General features: G+C 31.5%; 1 protein-coding gene across 2 annotated transcripts in view; it reads left to right on the top strand.

Moving 5' to 3' along the window:
- Positions 1-19,100, top strand: part of LOC128184474 (uncharacterized) — a 45,796-nt gene that overhangs the window by 1,023 nt on the left and 25,673 nt on the right. For both annotated transcript variants that reach the window (XM_052853965.1, XM_052853964.1), the window contains exons 2-23: positions 3,522-3,611; positions 3,762-3,832; positions 5,046-5,210; positions 5,442-5,585; positions 7,300-7,413; positions 7,508-7,909; positions 8,178-8,319; positions 8,485-8,698; positions 8,845-9,006; positions 10,943-11,291; positions 11,908-12,205; positions 12,659-12,785; positions 12,908-13,132; positions 13,266-13,475; positions 14,253-14,530; positions 14,615-14,765; positions 14,897-15,109; positions 15,299-15,452; positions 16,735-16,985; positions 17,550-17,573; positions 17,788-17,985; positions 18,557-18,692. In XM_052853965.1, the coding sequence (XP_052709925.1) occupies positions 3,522-3,611; positions 3,762-3,832; positions 5,046-5,210; positions 5,442-5,585; positions 7,300-7,413; positions 7,508-7,909; positions 8,178-8,319; positions 8,485-8,698; positions 8,845-9,006; positions 10,943-11,291; positions 11,908-12,205; positions 12,659-12,785; positions 12,908-13,132; positions 13,266-13,475; positions 14,253-14,530; positions 14,615-14,765; positions 14,897-15,109; positions 15,299-15,452; positions 16,735-16,985; positions 17,550-17,573; positions 17,788-17,985; positions 18,557-18,692 (4,118 nt within the window). The remainder of the gene's footprint in view (positions 1-3,521; positions 3,612-3,761; positions 3,833-5,045; positions 5,211-5,441; positions 5,586-7,299; positions 7,414-7,507; positions 7,910-8,177; positions 8,320-8,484; positions 8,699-8,844; positions 9,007-10,942; positions 11,292-11,907; positions 12,206-12,658; positions 12,786-12,907; positions 13,133-13,265; positions 13,476-14,252; positions 14,531-14,614; positions 14,766-14,896; positions 15,110-15,298; positions 15,453-16,734; positions 16,986-17,549; positions 17,574-17,787; positions 17,986-18,556; positions 18,693-19,100) is intronic.

Genomic DNA, 19,100 nt, shown 5'->3' with positions numbered 1-19,100 from the left:
TTTTTTAGAGTTAAACAAGATAAAAATTTAAACAAAGAAATGTTGGAATTTTCTCTTTTATCGAAATTTGTTTCGTGCAGGTAATTGAAGATTTGTTAAAAAAGAGGAAAACTTAAAACTTATAAATTGCTCAATCATCTTACATACGCATAGATATACAAATCCAAGATCGGATTTTGAGATATCTTACAGTACAGAAAAAAAACTACTCTTATTCTGCCTGCTGCATGCGAACAGATAGCTTATCACGGGCCAAACGTTAAACATATGCAACACGGTTTCATATATAAAATGATAAATCTTTACAAGGAATACTATGAATAAAAACGACGGACATCCTTTACGAAGATATCATATAATCAGATATATTCTATTATTAAACTATACAAAGGTTATTCATTTAAATAAAGGAACTAAATTGCCATGATATTAAAGACAGAATGACATGGAACAAGAACTGATAAAATTTATATCAACGCGGTTGCCTATCTTTCATAAAACATACTTCATTTTGTGCACATGTCCATATTCTTTGGAAACACTCTTTCGACTTGGCCACTCGGTCATTGGCTCCAATGTGCAGTCCTTCGACGTGTTCCTTGAAACTGTAATTAGGATATCATTGACAATAATTCCAAGATCACGAGTTCAACTGATGAAAGTCCTCCGTCCGAGAAAAAATCATTTTTTCTCAGATAGATGTAAAGCGACGTACGGCGTTTCTAGGTATGGCCACAAAGCTTTAGAACCTAACTTTCCTTGCTCATGTTGAACTTGTTTAATGAGGAACATTTTCTTTTCTCTGCATATCTATGGTTCTATTTTACTTTTAAGATAAATTTAAATGATATCTCTTAACATATGTTGGCAGCCATCGTTAATACAATAGTTTACAGAAAATCTACGATGTTTTGATACATTGCAAATAAGAGTGTCTGAATGAAACTGGCATGTCCCCGATTTGTATTAATTGCTTACACTGTTTTTTATTGTTATAGCTGATGCATTTTCGATGATTTTGTAGACCCATTAACGGGGATTTTCGTTATGTTTTTTGACCCTGTCCTTTCAATAAAAAATAATTATATTGGGTGGTCGTTGTATGTATAAGAGGAAATTAAGCAAATCAGACAACAATCGTTTACATATCACGTGTTATTGTTTATCATAAAAATACCACAAGCAAAGAGATTTAAGAAATTAAGCGATTAGAAATATTGAAATTTCGCTGAAAATACAATTAACAAAAAATTAATTGCTATTAATGAAGGTTTATGGCATAGAGAGTGTCATCAAAAACGTTAACGATCATCACGTGATGCCTTTGGTTTAGACAAGTAACAATAAGTTCACTCCAGGAAAACAGCATCAGTTTATAATAAGAAAAGCCAACTTAACTTGTGAATCTTTAACAAGTTACATAATTACGAGAACAGTGGGGTATTTTTGTCCTTTTAATTAAGATATATATTGATAAAATATATTTCAAAAAGTTAAATGGAAAAATTGTACTACATGTGAATTACTTTCGAATATTATTCATCAAAAAGCGTTTAAATGTGGCATAGAACCTATGGTCTACGTAAATTAATGTAAACAATGTACCCCTACTATAACTATTGACGAATATCTTATAAAAGAATGTTTTATCTTAGATAAAAAGAAGTTTGAATGAGGACACATATATCAAAGCTACAGAACATATAAAATGAAGCAAATTTTGAAAACCTTTTTTTTCTTGTTTACTTCGGCCGTCTTTCTAACTATTCCTTGTCTCTAACAACAATGTCCAAAATCACAAAAGCAACATCGAGAATATTCTTACGTGCAAAGAAATTAGAAAAGAGTGGGATAGTTAAAAAAAGTTTTTTATTTGGAGTTTTGATAGAAAGAACATATCGGCGGATTTCTTTGTGGTGCTAACGACCGACGAAAAGATAAACCTTTTGATTTCTTCAGAGGAATTTTCATTCATTGGAGAAGAGATAACCAAAACTGTTGATGTGTGGTAATTGCTGTGTGAAAAGCTTGTTGTAACATCAGCTGTATCATGGTCTGTTGAGGCAAAAGACCTCTGAGACAGAGACGAGATGCTGTTAATCTTTCTCACACGATTTGTAACAGACACAAAAACCTATGTTGCTAATGTATCCCAAAGTTATTCTAATGTCAGTTAAGTATTGAAATTGCTTTCAAGGAATGCTCAAGCGTCACAAACTGCTTTTTCTACCTCCGTGGCAAGAAAGGTTGTCCATAGTTTTAGTCTCGGTATTTTGTGTAGCCTTTCTGTGCTGCAAATTTAGATTTTCCTACTTTGCATTGAGTACTATGATGATGCATTCTACCGCTAGGGTTGAAAGAATTTTAACAACTGTTAATGATACAACGCCGCTTAATGATATAAATAGCATGAAGCGTTGCAATTGCAACGCTTAATGCTATTTATATCATCAAGTGACGTTGAATCATTAACGGTTGTTACAAAGCATCTCAAGTTGACTCGCAACTAATTCAGACGACTGAATTAGGGATAGTTAAATGAGGTTGCTGCTGCACCGCTTGAAGGGGCATGGACACGATTTTGGTCAAATTTCATTTATTTATTTTTTATTGCTTACAATGATTAAGTAATGCATTTCTAATAGTCAGCTGAAATTGTGTCAAGTGTACGGTTATAAGCAAGATACAAAACTCACAAATCGTTGTAATGAAAACCAGACTCGCGGCATGTTTTTGTTCACATTGGTTCAATATACCAGTAACTTTTTTTTTCAAACTGATTTTTCTATCAGCTATTCGTTTTAAACATAAATAAACAGTTCCTAATGTTTGTTTTATTCATTTTTAGGTCAAAACCTGGAATTTATTTATTAACATTCATAACGTAAACAGTAACTTGACCTGACAACATTTTTTTAAGATATGTATCTCGCTTATAACTTGACGACTGACACTCAAATTTTGATAGCTTATTAAAAATGTCTTATTGTATATTGTATAGTTATTACAGATGTTCACTTTCAAATTTTAGCCAAGCATTTAAAATATCCGTATTAAACATTCTAGACATCAAAAATGGAAAAATAAAATTTTGAAATGTTGAGCTCAAATCGTGTCTAGGTCCCTTTCAACCATTACCATTCTCGTAAAGAGAAGCGCGAAATATTGCCTGGTTGATCATCAGAATGTTTGAGTCAAGTAAAGTGAGATCAGTAGAATGTTATCGTATTACATGTTATTGTTTCCACAGAATATATCAGTAAATGTCAGTAAAATTTAATAAACTATAAATATAATTATAGCTCTACAGTCTATAAATCCGAATTTTCTACTTAGACAAACAAATCTGGAGCTAGCGTCCCATAGCAGATTTACTGTTAGGCACCTAAATATAACTTCTGGTTGACATAATTTTAACATCTTAATTTCTATGTTAACAAAAAATGCTTACAAAATAAGAATTTTATTACATTTCGAAAGGTATTCAGTTATTTCATATTTCCCAATACATTTTCATGTAGATACGTGGTTACTTATCAAATCAGTTATTCATCTAAATACCATACATATTGTGAAGAAAACTGGAAATGGTGGAGATGCACGAGATATAGGTAAATTTGTTTCTTTTATAAGCCAAATTTTTACTAAATTTCAAATGTTAATGATAATCATTTTCGTTAATTTGCTTTAAATTATAAATTTCCAATTTGTAGCACGTTTCTTGTTTTTTTTATTAAAAGCTTTTCATACTTTGTTTTAAGGACAAAGTACAGAACAGGATATCGTTGTGCAGATGGCTACCACTCTAATTCTGAAGGATCATGCAACTATCGTATCTATATTCAATTATTTTTGCTTATTATAATATGTCTGTTTTCATTTAAAAAATTGAAAACGAAAAGAAAATGTACGCAAGACCCAAAGGCTCTTTCGAGTTACAAGATTCAAGATCTACACCAAGTTGTTAATAAAGAAAATCAGGATATTCTCTTACCCACAAAAAAATCATACTTAAGGATGACATTTATTCAGAATGGAACAGATATTCTACACAAGATAATGAAAAACCATATATTGTGTTTTATGGAACTTTAATTGTAGTTTTATTTTTCACTTTCAAAAAAAAAAAGCAAAAACAAAGAAGAAAAAACACATATTTGCATATTGCATGCATGTTCTCGTTCCTATCTTGATACATAAAAATGTATGAATAGGGCTGAGAAAACTTAATTTGCTTCATAGCTACTGCGATATATGTGCCTTTAAAAAGATGCATCATACGTTTTTCATTCACAGACTTCTCTTTACATATTAGATTACTATTAAGGACGACGGACTCAATTCCATTTGCGCAGATATATCGCACAGCAATATCGCACCGCTAAAAGAATAGATTGTTACGAACATCGAATTCTCAATATTACGCAGCAATCACTAAATTAATGAAAAATCGCTTATGACGCAATATATAGCTGTTTAACGCGTCATCAATACCCTTTATATAGCGCATGTAGTGGCTGATCTTGCTATAATTTTTAAAACGCGATAAAATATGCTTTTCAATATCATTTAACATAAACAAATATCTCTAAGGAATGCCAAGTACCGTGGTTAGTTTTATATTAGTTTAAGTTAATTATAACAATCTACATAGGTTAGTTTGCAGAATTCGAGCCATTGAACAAATCATTTATATTTCAATACGCTTCAATACTCGTATTGAAAATAGAGTAAAACCGCCCCTGTTCTTAAGATTTGAAGTATTTTATCAGACACAAATGTTTAGCATACTCTGATATAGTTGTTTTGTTTCATTTGTTCCTACTATGTTCAATTGAAAAAGAAGTAACACAATTTTTTTAATGCTCCCTACTAAAAATCTAATTAATTTTTGTAATTGTTTTTGGTTGATTTTATATATCTTTAGCAACTCCATATTAAATTTTCATGAAAATCACTGTTGTAGAAGTGAATTGAGTCCGTCGTCCTTAAATTCCAGTTGAAAATACTGAAAAGATTTATTATCCGAATTTTCTTTTTCATAGCTATATGTGACGGTAAAACAAATCTAAATGGAGCCTGCGAACAGTTCCAACTCGTGCAAAAAAAATCTGGATGGCAATTGGAACATTCTAAAGGTGCATGTATATATCCAAGACAATGCAGTTGTTCTTCCATTTATTTCTACAGTGATGGTCCTAGGTGCAAAGGTAAAGATACTTCCAGACTGAAGCTTGAAAAACTTTTGAATAATATATTCAATGTGGATAACAATGAAATGTAATTCGACCGATATGAACTTCTGTTTTTTTATCCTAATTATATAGGTGAATTTTTAAGAGAAATTACTTGGAGATTGTTTTTTCTATATCAGAAATACTGAATAGCTGATACAGCTGAGAAATGAATGTTTAACAACTCATGTATACTTTTTTAACCAGTATGTCCAACTCTCAGTAACTGTGTGGAGATGCACTGTCTTGATACTGCTGCGTCCACAATCTGTGCCAACTGTGAAGGGGTCGTCAGGGACGCACAGTACTACAGAGCTTACGTCAGAAGTGATGACAGAAAACAGTGTCTGCGTACGTAGTTTTATTTTTAAAAGACTGGTGTTTGATTGACAACGTCCCGGGGAATTCCTATGGTGTACATGTATTTATTACATATTCGTTCATCTTCAAAAGTTATATAAGTACTAGATGATAACCTGCGCAAACACCGGTGTAAAAAAGAATAATGACCCCCGTAGAATAATGACCTGGGGTCATTTTTCGACTTAGAATAATGACCCTCTTGCATTTAAAATAAGTGGATTTTTTTTTTTAAAACAGTGATTTCTTTAAAAGTTCGCGGTGTTTATAACTTTAAAATCAGCTGAACAGAGTGAAAATGTTAGTAATTTCACAGTCAGATATCTTGGATACGGGGTAACCTATTTCTATTCTTGTTTACAGCGGGGGCTTTTTTTTATGGGGGTCATTTCTCTTCATGTTTAACATGAAAAATCACCCCTTGGTTCATGTACATGGCATTCATTCTGTTTGATGCAGCTGCTTTAAAAATTATACTTTTGTTAATTTGATTTATTTCAAACTACTGGGCGTTTTATGCATACATCATTTATCCATATAGACGTAGAACACAATAATCTGTTCATTAATGTGTTTAAGGTTTACTACCAATCTGTCGCGGTATAAAAATGTATGAAATTTAAAATTAAAAACACGCTAGGTTATTCATATTTCTTTGTATATGTTAAACCAAAGTCAGATTCAAAGTATCTGCCCGATGGTCAACTCGCTCTGCACTTTCCGCGATGATGTCAATTAGTCAACCCGTTTCTGTGCACCCCGATCTAAAAAGTTCTTAACAAAATCGCATTGAATTGTTCCATTTTATTTATTAACTTTTTGTATTAATCGAAGTCCGACTCTAGATATTTGCCCGCGATGTAGCTGAACTCGTCCTACACTTTTCGTTAATTAGTCAACCCGTATTATATTCTGATGCAATCTACCCGAAAGCGTGCCCACCACCTTTCTCTCTTTTTTGCTTTACCGGGCTTGCTTATCAAACTCGCAATTAAAACATATCAAATTCACTTATAGCATACGAACATCAGCTCACACATGTTGGAATACTAAAAGTGAAAGCAGCTCTGGTGCAAACGTTTTGTAGTTTATTTGCAAAATGTCTTAATTTATAAGTATAGATGGTATCATTTGGAAGTAAGATAAGTGCTTGCAGAATGATTCGATGTCGTAACATGTTACTTGATTATATGGGTCTTGACCTGTTTCCGATGTATGATATGCATATTTTGTTTTTCATTTATATTTCAGTAAAAAGAATTTTTAAAAAAAATGTATGTTGAAACTATTAAACTTTGAAATAATGAAAAGATCAACGAAAACGTTTGATTGCTTTTCAAACAATTTTCATTTCATCGAACAATGTTAAAGTGATAATGTAATTGTTGTATACCCAATAATGATTCCGTCTAGGTCTTCTATAGAAAAAACTTTAACTTCATTGGCGTCAAACAATGTGATTACAATCACATTTCTTGTTAGAGTATCTTTTTGGCGAAAGTTTAATTGTTTAACATTCAAATTAAACAAACAAAATCCGATGGTTTTTAATACATTTGTGTTTTGTTTGTTTATTTTGATTAGGATTTTCAGTTTAGTTCGTATTTATTTTTAGAAAATATAGTTGTGTATGGGGCATTTTAGTCATGTCAGATAAATGTAAGTTCATCATATTTGAATGTTATAATGATATTTTTCATTACAGAAGCTTGTTCTTGGCGAAGTGACAGCACTAGGTGTTATCCAGGATACTGCGACGGTGAATTGGCAGCAAATTGCAAATGTGCACTGGGATTTACTGGAACTCACTGTGAAATTAGTAATATCTAAATTATTCATACGAATAACATACTGCGATAATATTGTAAGGTGTTTCAGTAATATACGCTTTAAGGTAACATTATAATTTGTAGTGACAGAGCATGCAAACATCGTATCGAATTGGTTCAATCTGAGGCACAAACATTATGTCCTAAATAACCCATCAGGTACTGTAGACGCAGGACCACACCCCATCATCTGGTCAAACTACGGAGGTTGGGATCTAGCGGAAACAGCTTGGGATGCAGAATATAAAATAAAAAATGGAACCCTGTTCAATGATCCCGATCATTATATAACAAACTTTGTTTACGGAATCGTCAACGCATCAACTGTTTTAAATTTTACAAAAACCGTCATGGAGCCGGTTGTCACATTTTTCAACACAACAGAATTCAACAATGAGACTACGGTTTCAAATCAGACATTTAGAGCAGACAACACCTCTAACGATGCAACTAATGCATCGTCTGTGAACGTCATAGGCACGTTTGGTAAATTTACATATCATCATTAAAAATTCTATTAAGGCTTGGATTACACGAAGCGTATATTTTAAGAGTAAAATAAGTTTTACATGTATATTAATATATTTAAACAAAACTCTACAATTGTACCTTGTTTGCCCTAACCAACTCGTAATGGTTGTTTAAATTCACTCGGCAAGCCTTTCAAATACATACTAGTTGGATGAAGCAAAAATTTAAATAATGCAATATAGATGTCCTTTATTTATCTTTTCATTTTTTTTTAATATTTCAGCACCTAAAACTATTGAAGTAATGGAGAAATATCATTGTCCAAACGTTTCAATTGAAAATCCTGCAACGTCATCATTGAAATGCAAAAGGGATTTTTTATTGATGTCAAGATCACAGCCTTTTAACTTTAGTTCCGGGGATACGTATGTAACTATATGAAAATATCTTTAAAATTATAAAGTAATAATGTGTAGAGAGGGAAAAAGTTTGTTTATGATATATATTATAGGTATATTTGAAAAGTCAATACATTTTTAAAAAGCAACACTCGGGTTTAAACTATGACAAATTATTTTGATTGTTTACAGAATGACTTTTACTATTGAAGCTGAAATTGGGGGATATCTTACCATGGAGCACAGAGAAAAAAACGAAATAGAGATACACCATTTGATAGGCACAACAAAGTCTCTACAGTATGTTTTCCGCTGGGACTTTGTTCAACCCTATCACTGTGTCGAAAAAAAATCGAACCACGAAGATTGTGTAGATCCTTTAACTGTTCCAGATTTAACAGAGAAAGTAAATAGAAGTTTATCATGGACATTGACAATTTTTAAAAAAAAAATAATACTAAATAGCAAATTAGTTTTGTGCGCATACTTTACAAAATTACTTACTCTTATTCCATCATTTATTTTCTAACAAAAAACTTTCCTCCATTCTAGCCAATGATAACAATCACTTGGGGTGATTGGTTTGATGACTTAGCAGGACTTCGAGAGTACATATATCAGATACATAAAGTCACACACTGGAAAAACATTCTTAAAGAAGACGGCCTTTTAAAAGAGGGTGGAGAAGGAACGATACCTATTAACGAAACATTTGTAAGTTCTTGTATAAAGTGACTTTGGTCCCTTGATCATTTAAACAGAGATACTGATATCCTTCCCCTTCCATTTAGAAATTTGTGGATATTTTAATGAAGAGTCTTTAGTTCATAAAAGAAAGGACTAATATCTATAATTGCGTTTTTGCTCTCGATTCCGATTCCGACAAAACCAGTCATGATCTATTTCATATGAACAAACGTATTCGCAAAAAAATGACAACATTCTTTAAAACTTTTATTATTCCAATCTATACTACTATATTAAAATAATAGAATTGATTTTTTGGGCTTTAATACCAAGAAATCGGAAGAGTACTGTCTTTTGTTTCCTATTCCAAACATCATTGGTACTCGAAGATTACCAATTTGTTTTTATTTTGTCTCAGTCAAGCTTTGCTAATTAATAATTAACGGAAATTCCTTTTAAAATCCGGAAATTATCTGAATTTTTGGGAATTTACAATCTTGCGCATACGCATTACATTCACGCTAAAAACCGGGAGGCTCTTTAGTTTATGTTTCCACAATATCACATTTGCATGAATAAACCCAGAAACCATAATACAAATACGTGTAAATTTTCTTTGAAATTTTTTTCATGAAAGGAAATACATGTACGGGAAGAAACTCTAACTCATTGAATTTTAGATGAAAAATGAATATGAGTTCTGAATGGCAGTATGATGTGTAAATTCAAAGCGAGTAAACAAGTTGGTGAAAAAGTGTTTACTTCTTCATTTATATGAATATAAATTTTAGATGAAAGGTATTTAGAGCATCAATATGGTTTGTTATGAATAATCTAATTTTCAATGCAGCTTTATTTATTTTCTCCGAAATCGTTTCGGAGCGATTCTGCAATTTTTTGCAACATTGCGGGTAAATGAGAGGCATTTTAACTGTGGTGAAGGCCTGTCCTGAGAGACAGTTATATTATTCTATGTAGTGAAATTAATAGCATTATTGTAGACTGAAAGCCTGGTTATGTAAATTCAACAATACGGTGTTTCGATATATCTATTTCGTCCAATATCATATGCAATGTCAAACTATGCACGCACGGGTCAAAGTCTAGTAAGTCTTTAACATTATTGCCATAAAAGCATCGTTTAGATGACAAATCGAGTTTACTGCTTATTTAAAGAATACGAAACAATATTTAAGTATGATGAGGTGATAATGTTGGTCGGGGTCCGGCCAAATCCAATTAAGTTCGATGGGCCTTATATCCGTTTAATATATATATATATATATATATATATATATATATATATATATATATATATATATATATATATATATATATATATATATATATATATAAAGCACAGGGAAATTCACTTTTATTGGAGCCCCAACTCAGCCCTGACCGAGGCTTGAACTCACGACCTCTGGAACCCATTATCCTAGCAGTGAGCGCTAACCACTCGGCCGTCTAGACAAGACAAAAATCTTGCTTTCGATGACGAACGGAACCTATATATATATTATTACGTTACCTAGTTATCACTAGGTAACGTTATTACGTCATAGTTATAACGACTGTAAAACGTCTGAAGATTTTTAACAATGAAAGCGCATATGTTTTGCAATTAGTGTTGCTTTTTTTCTTTTATATATATATATATATATATATATATATATATATATATATATATATATATATATATATATATATATATATATATATATATTTTTTTTTTTTTTTTTTTTTTTTTTTTTTTTTTTAATGTAAAATTACAGGAAATAAATTTGCTATTGTGATGATGGCACTTTGGAACAAACCCAAAACAATTTACTTATGTAACATATTTACATTTATATTAAGGCAAAACGATCCTCCTAGCTATCATATACGGATTTAACAAATGCTAATGTTTTTCAGTCTATTGTTGATATAATAGTGATCCACAAGTTTATTATACTTACAGAAACAACTTAATCTTACTGCAGTAGGACTATATTCTATTCATCTGACCGCTTATGACAAGGCAGGAAATTATAAAAGTACGAGACGTTTTGTTTTGTATGACAACGATTCTCATGTGTCATACAATCCGTTTTGTAATTCACGTGTAGAAACTGCATCAGAGAACACAAATTACACGTGGGTAGTGGATAACACAACCCCTATATACATCACATGGGGAAGCAGATTTCGAAATACTGGTCATGACGGTGCTAGATGGTTAAATGAAATATCGACAAGTCATGGAATCTCAGAGCTTTATGACGATTTCACAGGTGTCAGAAATGTGAATCATATAAAGAATGTTTACGGTGAGCGACTGTGTTTGGTTGTTGGTTATTTTTTTGGTGTGTGTTTTTTTTAAAAATTTCTTAATGATTTATTTTATTCTTATTTAATTTTTTTTGTACTAAAATAATAAAATAGTTTTTTCATTTAAAAAGATTTGATGTTAATATAATAATAACTTACTATTTTTTGTAAAAAAAAAAAATGATGCACTTGTTATATGTACAAGTATATGATTACATGAAATATTTCTTAAATCATACCATGGTAATTCTTAAAAGTTGACTTTGGTTTCATTTTATGTAAACTATATAATTGCAATCTAATTTTGTTGAAATGGTTGTCTGTTGTTTTCCCCTGAAATAAGGTGCGGTTTGGCATGAAATTTTTGGCTTTTTTAGAAAATTATTTGACTTTTTTAATAAGTTCAATTTGTAAAAAAAAAACAAGTAAAACAAAGTAAATCTGGAAGATAAGTGGAAAAAGCATTTTAAGTAAACTTCATTAGGTGATAAATCGGGCATTCAGTCATTACAGATCAACACTTATAAATCCAACTGAAAAGTTGACAATTAGGTACATTCTTTCTCCGTTTTACATTATTTACTACAAAAATTAAGCTTAAATTTTTTCTTGCAGGATGCGTTGACTTTAGGGTAGAATATTTTGTATACGATGGAACTGGTGTTAAGGATCATCAACCTCCTAGCTCAGTACAGGACATCTCCATTGAATCCGAATTCCTGACATTGAATTGGTCGGACGGGGATAAAGCAGTAATAACGGTTATCGCCGTAGATATCTTCAATAAAACATTAAATGACACACTGACAGTTTACAGAGACGCCTCGCCACCAGTGATAGAGAACCTTTGGTTAACACGAGGAGAGAGACTCAATATCAGCGTACACAGATTGGAGGATTTTACAGAAATGACGTAATTGTTTGTTTAACTAATAGTTAAGGTTTAGTTCTCTTACTTTAAACCAATATTTGATATATCTGATCCTCAGTTAGCACATTGCTTATAAACTGTATTAACATATTTTTTAATAACTGGTCACAAAATATGAAGAAAAAAAATTACTAACATCAATTTGACGCGCATTTAAACATGTATGCATTGAGTTTTTTGATATTGTAAAAATTGGTTTCACATATGAATACAAGTAAACATTTAAATTAAAAAAGAATATATGGCACACTGATTATTAATTGATGCTAATAGAACATGTGTCTGATAATTTACTGCAATTTCATACGGGACAATATTTTTTTGTCAACAATGATCTAATAGTTTACCTAACAACAATGCTACGTTAACTCCAGTATTTTCATGTACGTATAAAAGGATCAAATAAGTATATACAGTTCATTATAACAATTTTAGGATTGAATGGTTGGCATATGATTATCACAGTGGCATAGACAGTATTTACTGGAGGTTGTACGATAATTTCACTGGAGAAAGCATTTTGCATGGACATGAGGATCTGCTCGCTCAAGGAAATTCTGAAGTATGTTCAACTTTAATTAAAATCTTGATAATACATGTATATCTGATAACAGATGATTTTACAAATGAACCTTAAACTGATGTGTCTTTGATGTATAATTTAATGATTTGTATTTTTTGCAGGACATAGATGATTGTATGCTAAAGTATGGAAACTACAGCAGAGGACCAAATTGTTACCAAACAAACCACTGGGGAGCGTTTCACAGACATTATCAAATAAAACCGGAAGTAAAGAGAGACGGGGGGCTCCTTTATAACAAACGCCTTGGATTACATGATTCAGATTATTTCCTTGAAGTTAATGCAACAAACAAAGCTCTCTTGTCAACCATACTGACAAAAAGGGTAGGTTTTGCGATCAAATAATATCATATACATTTACAAAAATAAAAAGAGGGTGCAAATTATGCAAAGACATTCCATTGATTTCTCACAGTATTTCATGTTCTCAAAATAAAAGTCATAAATAATTTTTTAGATAACAATTGACATTTCACCTCCACATACCGGCACTGTACAAGACGGCGTTAGAGGAACTGACGAGATAGACTTCCAACAAAGCAAGACACTAAACACTTACTGGGATGGCTTCTTTGACAAGGAAAGCGGTGTTATGTTTTACATGTACGGTTTCGATACTGTAAAGATCCCAACATCTGATTTCCAGCTCGACTCAAACAGTTCTATTGTAAGTGTTATATCTTAAGAAAACGAGTTTTATTATAACTTCCGTAAAGAAATATCATACATATTCTTTAGACTTTGTCAAATTGTCAAAGATTGCCATTTGTCACCCAGAATTGCTTAGTTGTCAAATCAAAAAATATCTTTTTACTATAAGAATAAATGTTGAAAATCGGCCAAATTTAAAAAATGTTCAAGTTTCATTTGTTTTAGATATCTCTATCTTAGTAATTTCTTCTTTTTTTTTCAAATAAATGCAAGTTTTAAATCTACAAAAAGAGTGAAAATGTAAACGGTTTTGCTTTGTCAATAGATTGTTTTAAAGTTATTTTTCAGTCTTAATTCACTTATATGTGGCCGTTTCGGTACATCTCAACGAAAAGGAATTTTTTTTTTACAGATATCAACTTATTTATATCGCTGATAAGGTTCATCTGAAACTTCTGTAAATGTACTACATTTGGCTGTGTATTCTATATATATATATATATATATATATATATATATATATATATATATATATATGATTTCCTAAAATGGCCATATTCGACTTTAATAAAATCGGGCTAGTCAAATTCTAATTGTCATTCTAGATGAACAATAACAGAAAACAAAGATGAAGAAAATATCATTGAAGCATTTGCAAAATTCATTAATAACACATACAACATTTTACACATAAAATTAAAAATGCTGGGCAAATTCGTGTTATCTAAAGGTTAACACGTTATAAAACAGAGCAAATATGTTTTTAAATTATTGTTTATTCTATTATAAACAGGTTAAAGAAACATACTCACTACATGCCACTCATACAGCTACATCAGAGGGGACGTATTACGCTTGCGTGGTCGCCTATAACCGTGCTCTTGAGCCCTCTGACCCAGTTTGTTCTGACGGTGTCACTGTCACCACAGATGTTCCTTATGTGACTGAGATAGACATAAGTAATGCCCATGTAAGAGAGGGATTGGTAACAGACGTAGGGAGAACAAACTACTGGATCATCAGTACAAACAGGCGCAGACAATTAATTCATAACCCAACAAATGATTGCGTGTAAGAACGATTTTGTATTTTCTCTTTTATATTATCAAGTTTGCAACATTAATTGATTGTTTTAAAGACTTTTTTTTATATCAGGAACAAGGCTGTACCTCTGTCCAATGTTGAAATGTTTCCATCAGAATATCTCAAAAATGGATCTACTGTTAAAGTTAATGGGTCAGTAGTATGTGCCAACACATCAGCAACATCCTTAGTCACTAGTCCAATGATTTCCAAATCCTCAAATGTAAGTAGCGTGGCGGGATTAGTGAAAGGAGGGTTGGTGTGTACATATTGTACAATTTCTATTGTATAACTCGATTTATCTTGAACAGATATTTAAAAAGTTTAATATGTTTATATTTATATCTGATTTAGATAAAATTATCCTGGTCGTCAAATGAAACGTTAATCCACGATTATGAAGTTGGGTTATCTACACTGTCGGGAAGTGCTGCTCCAGATATCATGGCCTTCAGATCTTCAAAACAACACCGCCATATTCACTTACTCCACACGGATATTCCTGACGGAAAACCGTTCTATTTCAGCATTAAAACTATTAGCAAGTCAAATGTTAGAGGGATTCAGGTATAACACAGACATATATCTAGTATTTGAATACTGTTCCAAAATATAATTTGCATTCAAATGTTGGTTCATAAATTAGAAAAAGAGCAGGGTTTTTCGAAAGAAAATTGTTAAAAGATAAATTGTCACAAAATAAATTTTCAAATTTAATTTTATTCTAATCGATAGTTTTAATCTATTTCTATTAAGTCGGTTGGACCTTGTTTTCTTGACACAACTCCACCAATATTTTCTCCACCCATTACTGTCCACCATGATAGTGGACATTTGGTAGTATACTGGAATGTTGGGACTTTCATCGATCCAGACGATCCATTTCCTCTTGATTTACAAGTTGCTGTTGGTAAGGAGTTTCAGTGATTAATTTCACTTTATAAAGAAATGGCTCTTTTGGCTCTTTCGAAAATAGCTATACAAGACAAAGAAGTTAATAATCAATATTCTTCGTTAAAACTAACAAATCAGTCATTTGCAGGCGTGTTTAAAAGTTGTTTTAAATCAAGGGTACCGTTTTTTCAGATTTGCAGAAAACAAATGCAATTTCTGTAAAGTTCGATATGTAAAGCCGCAAATATAGAATTCTATACTCTAAATGCACAAAAATAACATTGAATTAATTCAAAATTCAATGTACATCAATGTAATTTTCCATGCAGATATTGATATTATGGAATGACAACGTTTTCAATAAAAACTTGATTTTGACGTTCTCTTTAATTATAATATTGTTAAATAATATCGTAGCAATATCATAAAGTTTTGCAAATGGTGTATTGATTTCGTATTTTATCTGATTGTTCATCACAGATTGATAAATATTATGAACTCGCAAAATGAGTACTTTGAAACAATTTCTTTAAAATTAATGTTGTAATCGACAATGAAGCAGCTGCAATTACTAAATTGACTTGCAAGCACATGGACAATTATTGTTGATCCTGTTTGATGACTATAAGTAAATAGAGAAATAATTTGTCTTTGCCCTTTCAATCATGTTTTTGTTACGTAACTTTTGATTGAGTTAATTAAATATAAAATTTTGTGTGAATCTAAAATGTTTAAACTCATCTTTCAAGTATTATAATTTGTATGTCAATAAGGCCTGCTGTTTTCTATCACAAATGATGTTTAGCCGGGCTCTGCTGAAAGCGGAGTCTTGGCTGAAGGCAGGCAAATCACCAATGTTACTATAAATAGCACAACTTCAAAAGTAAACAAAAAACCAAACAGCGACAAAGTAAAATCTTCCGCTATACCAAATAGTTACGTAAAGAGCCACGTTTTGTCAAAAGTGTTGGCATTTTGTTTCTTTTTTTTTAATTTCGAGAGAATTGTCTATCTTTTTTAGTTTTCTTATTAATAAGTAAGCGTGTTTTAAAAACAAGGCTAATGCATTTTGGACACATACAAAGCGCATGAATTTCCATGAACTACTTTGCTGCGAGAGAGAGAGAGAAAGAGAGAGAGAGAGAGAGAGAGAGAGAGTCTTTACTACACAACATGCATAAAGACACACCAAAAGAGCCTGGCTTTCAGTACTTCAGTACTTTGATTGTTAAAGGACTCTAAAACACGGCTTATTGACTATGTACTATTCATTTTATATTTAAATTGAATATAAACAGGTCATAGTCCAAGAGGTACTCAGGTTCTGAAGTATTCCCAAATAATGGCTGGTGCCAGCTGTAGTATAACAGAGCCACCAACATGTACAGCCATTCCTATATCTGACACAGAGTGGCGATTGCACGGAAATCGTACATACTACGTCACTGTGAAGGGAGAAAATGCTGCAGGACTGATATCTTATGGTGTGTCCGATCCTTACATTCATAACGTTCAGCTTCCTTCAACTGGAATTGTCATGGATGTACCAGTATGTTATTTTAAAAAATATCATGATAATCGTTTACATTTTGCATTGTTTTGGTTAGGTAAAGAGAAATTTTAAGTTCTGAAAGCTTGTGTTTTAACTGTTTCTAAAAGCAAAATATCCGCCTGCAAATTTGTCGTACAAAATACGGGTCAAATAGAATGCATCAGAATTAATGAGAAACATTTCAAAAACAAATAAGCAACATTTTCAGGGCTTAAGGTAAGGAAAGTAAATAAAACAAAAGTGAAGCTTTAATAATATTCATGTTCGTCAGAAATCTCAAATGGCTAAGTTGTATTTCTCAACTATAGAAGCAAATTTTGAGACCTCGGAATGTGTTTGTTTATCCTGCATCTCTTCCCATCCTTTAAGAATTCAAAGAAGAACGAAATGAAATCTAATGGAATATAGTTTTGTACATTCACTTTATCCGCTCGTGGGTTTGTTAAATTTAGACTTTTTCATTGTTTGTTTTACGATTGTAGAAAACTATTAGATTGTTTAGCTAAAAAAAACCTCTTTTACTTATAATTTATATTTAATCCTTGTTGTTTTGACTTGTAGAACACTATTGAAAATCCGTTAATCGTAAGTACAAATCTTCAAAGTAATGCTAACGTTTTTTTTAACGTGTCAACGGTTTGCTTTAGTCTAGTGCATTTTTTATGTGTTTACCTTAACACAAAATCAAGATTTTCTACAGCAGCATTTTTGAAAAAAATTGCTAGCAAAAACATCAGTTTCCTTATTGTGTTTGAGTGGTATGGACTCTCTATTCTTTAAAACTTTGATTTACATTTAGGACATAGAAGATATTGACTTTACGCCAGTAAATCATAGTTTGTCTGCTAGATGGGCAGGTTTCTATCATGCATATATTGATGTGACCTATCGATTTCGTGCTGGAACATCGCCTGGAGCTTCTGATACAGTTCCAGATAAGGATGTTGGAACAAATGAATCTTACACGGAGAATGGACTCTCTTTATCTGCGTTCCAGGTAATCTGGGTAATTCATGTAATAGAAAAAAGATAACAAAAACAAAGCGGAAATAAACTTAATTTAACCATTAATTGATAAGTTATTTATTCTTAACCTATTGTTACAGACAAAAGTGTTTTAAATATTCTTTCGCAAGTAACACCATTTCTGTTTAGAATATAATACTGAGAATCAGTCTGAGATCTTTGCCGATTGACTTGTCTACTATTGTGTTTTTTACCAAAATTTAGACAATTATCAAATGTGTACTGAACGCTTCTTTGAATTTGTTTTATATTTCTTATTTTTCTATTAGTTTAAATGTAATTCCTTGAAAATATCTTTTTTGTCACCTAAATTTTTATTGGTCCTGTTTAAGAGGGAAAACTGAAAAAATATATTGTCCGTATAAAACTTTCATTTCACAGTTAATGACAAAAGAAACCCCATGCCTTTAATAGTTATATAAATGTTTTTAGAATTTTGTATATTATTATTGTTTTTTTAAATTTGACCAATTTAGTTGTATCTGCTTTATGTATAGAATGGAGTACATCCATATACGCATAATTATGTTTTATGCTTGTAGACCTATTACATAACAATAACCGCGGAGTCATCTGCTGGTGCTGTTAGTGTCACATCAGATGGCGTCACTGTTGTCGAAGAAAGCGCTTTTCTAGATAATATTACTGTTCATGACGGAAACCCCTGTGTTGTAGCAGGTTTGTAGGAATCAATACTATTATTTCATTGTATAGACAAGCAATGAAATAAACAGTTTTATTAAAAAATATTTTTGATATCATAATTTAAAGCTGCTGATAAATAAGAAAGATAAATAATGACAGAATGTATCATACAGCAATAATCTTATTTTAAGCAGTAACTCCTATTATTGCGGGATGGAATATTTATACGTAGCGTCTATAGATAGATTGTTTTTCTTTTCTCTGTATTATATGGAAAGAAAGAAAAAAGAAAGAGGAGGTGGAAAATTATTGAAAGATGGTTAAAATAACTATAAAAACTTCAAAATAAAACTATTGAGCTATTTTACTGTCGTTCAAATTGTATTTTAAAATTTTAAGAGGTGGGTACATGTACTTAACATTTTTCGATGGTATAAATTC

This window comes from Crassostrea angulata, chromosome 5 (assembly GCF_025612915.1).
Source record: "Crassostrea angulata isolate pt1a10 chromosome 5, ASM2561291v2, whole genome shotgun sequence".
Taxonomy (NCBI): Eukaryota; Metazoa; Mollusca; class Bivalvia; order Ostreida; family Ostreidae; genus Magallana; species Magallana angulata.
Note: the sequence above shows the minus strand (reverse complement) of the source record. Positions and strands in the feature narration are given on the sequence as shown.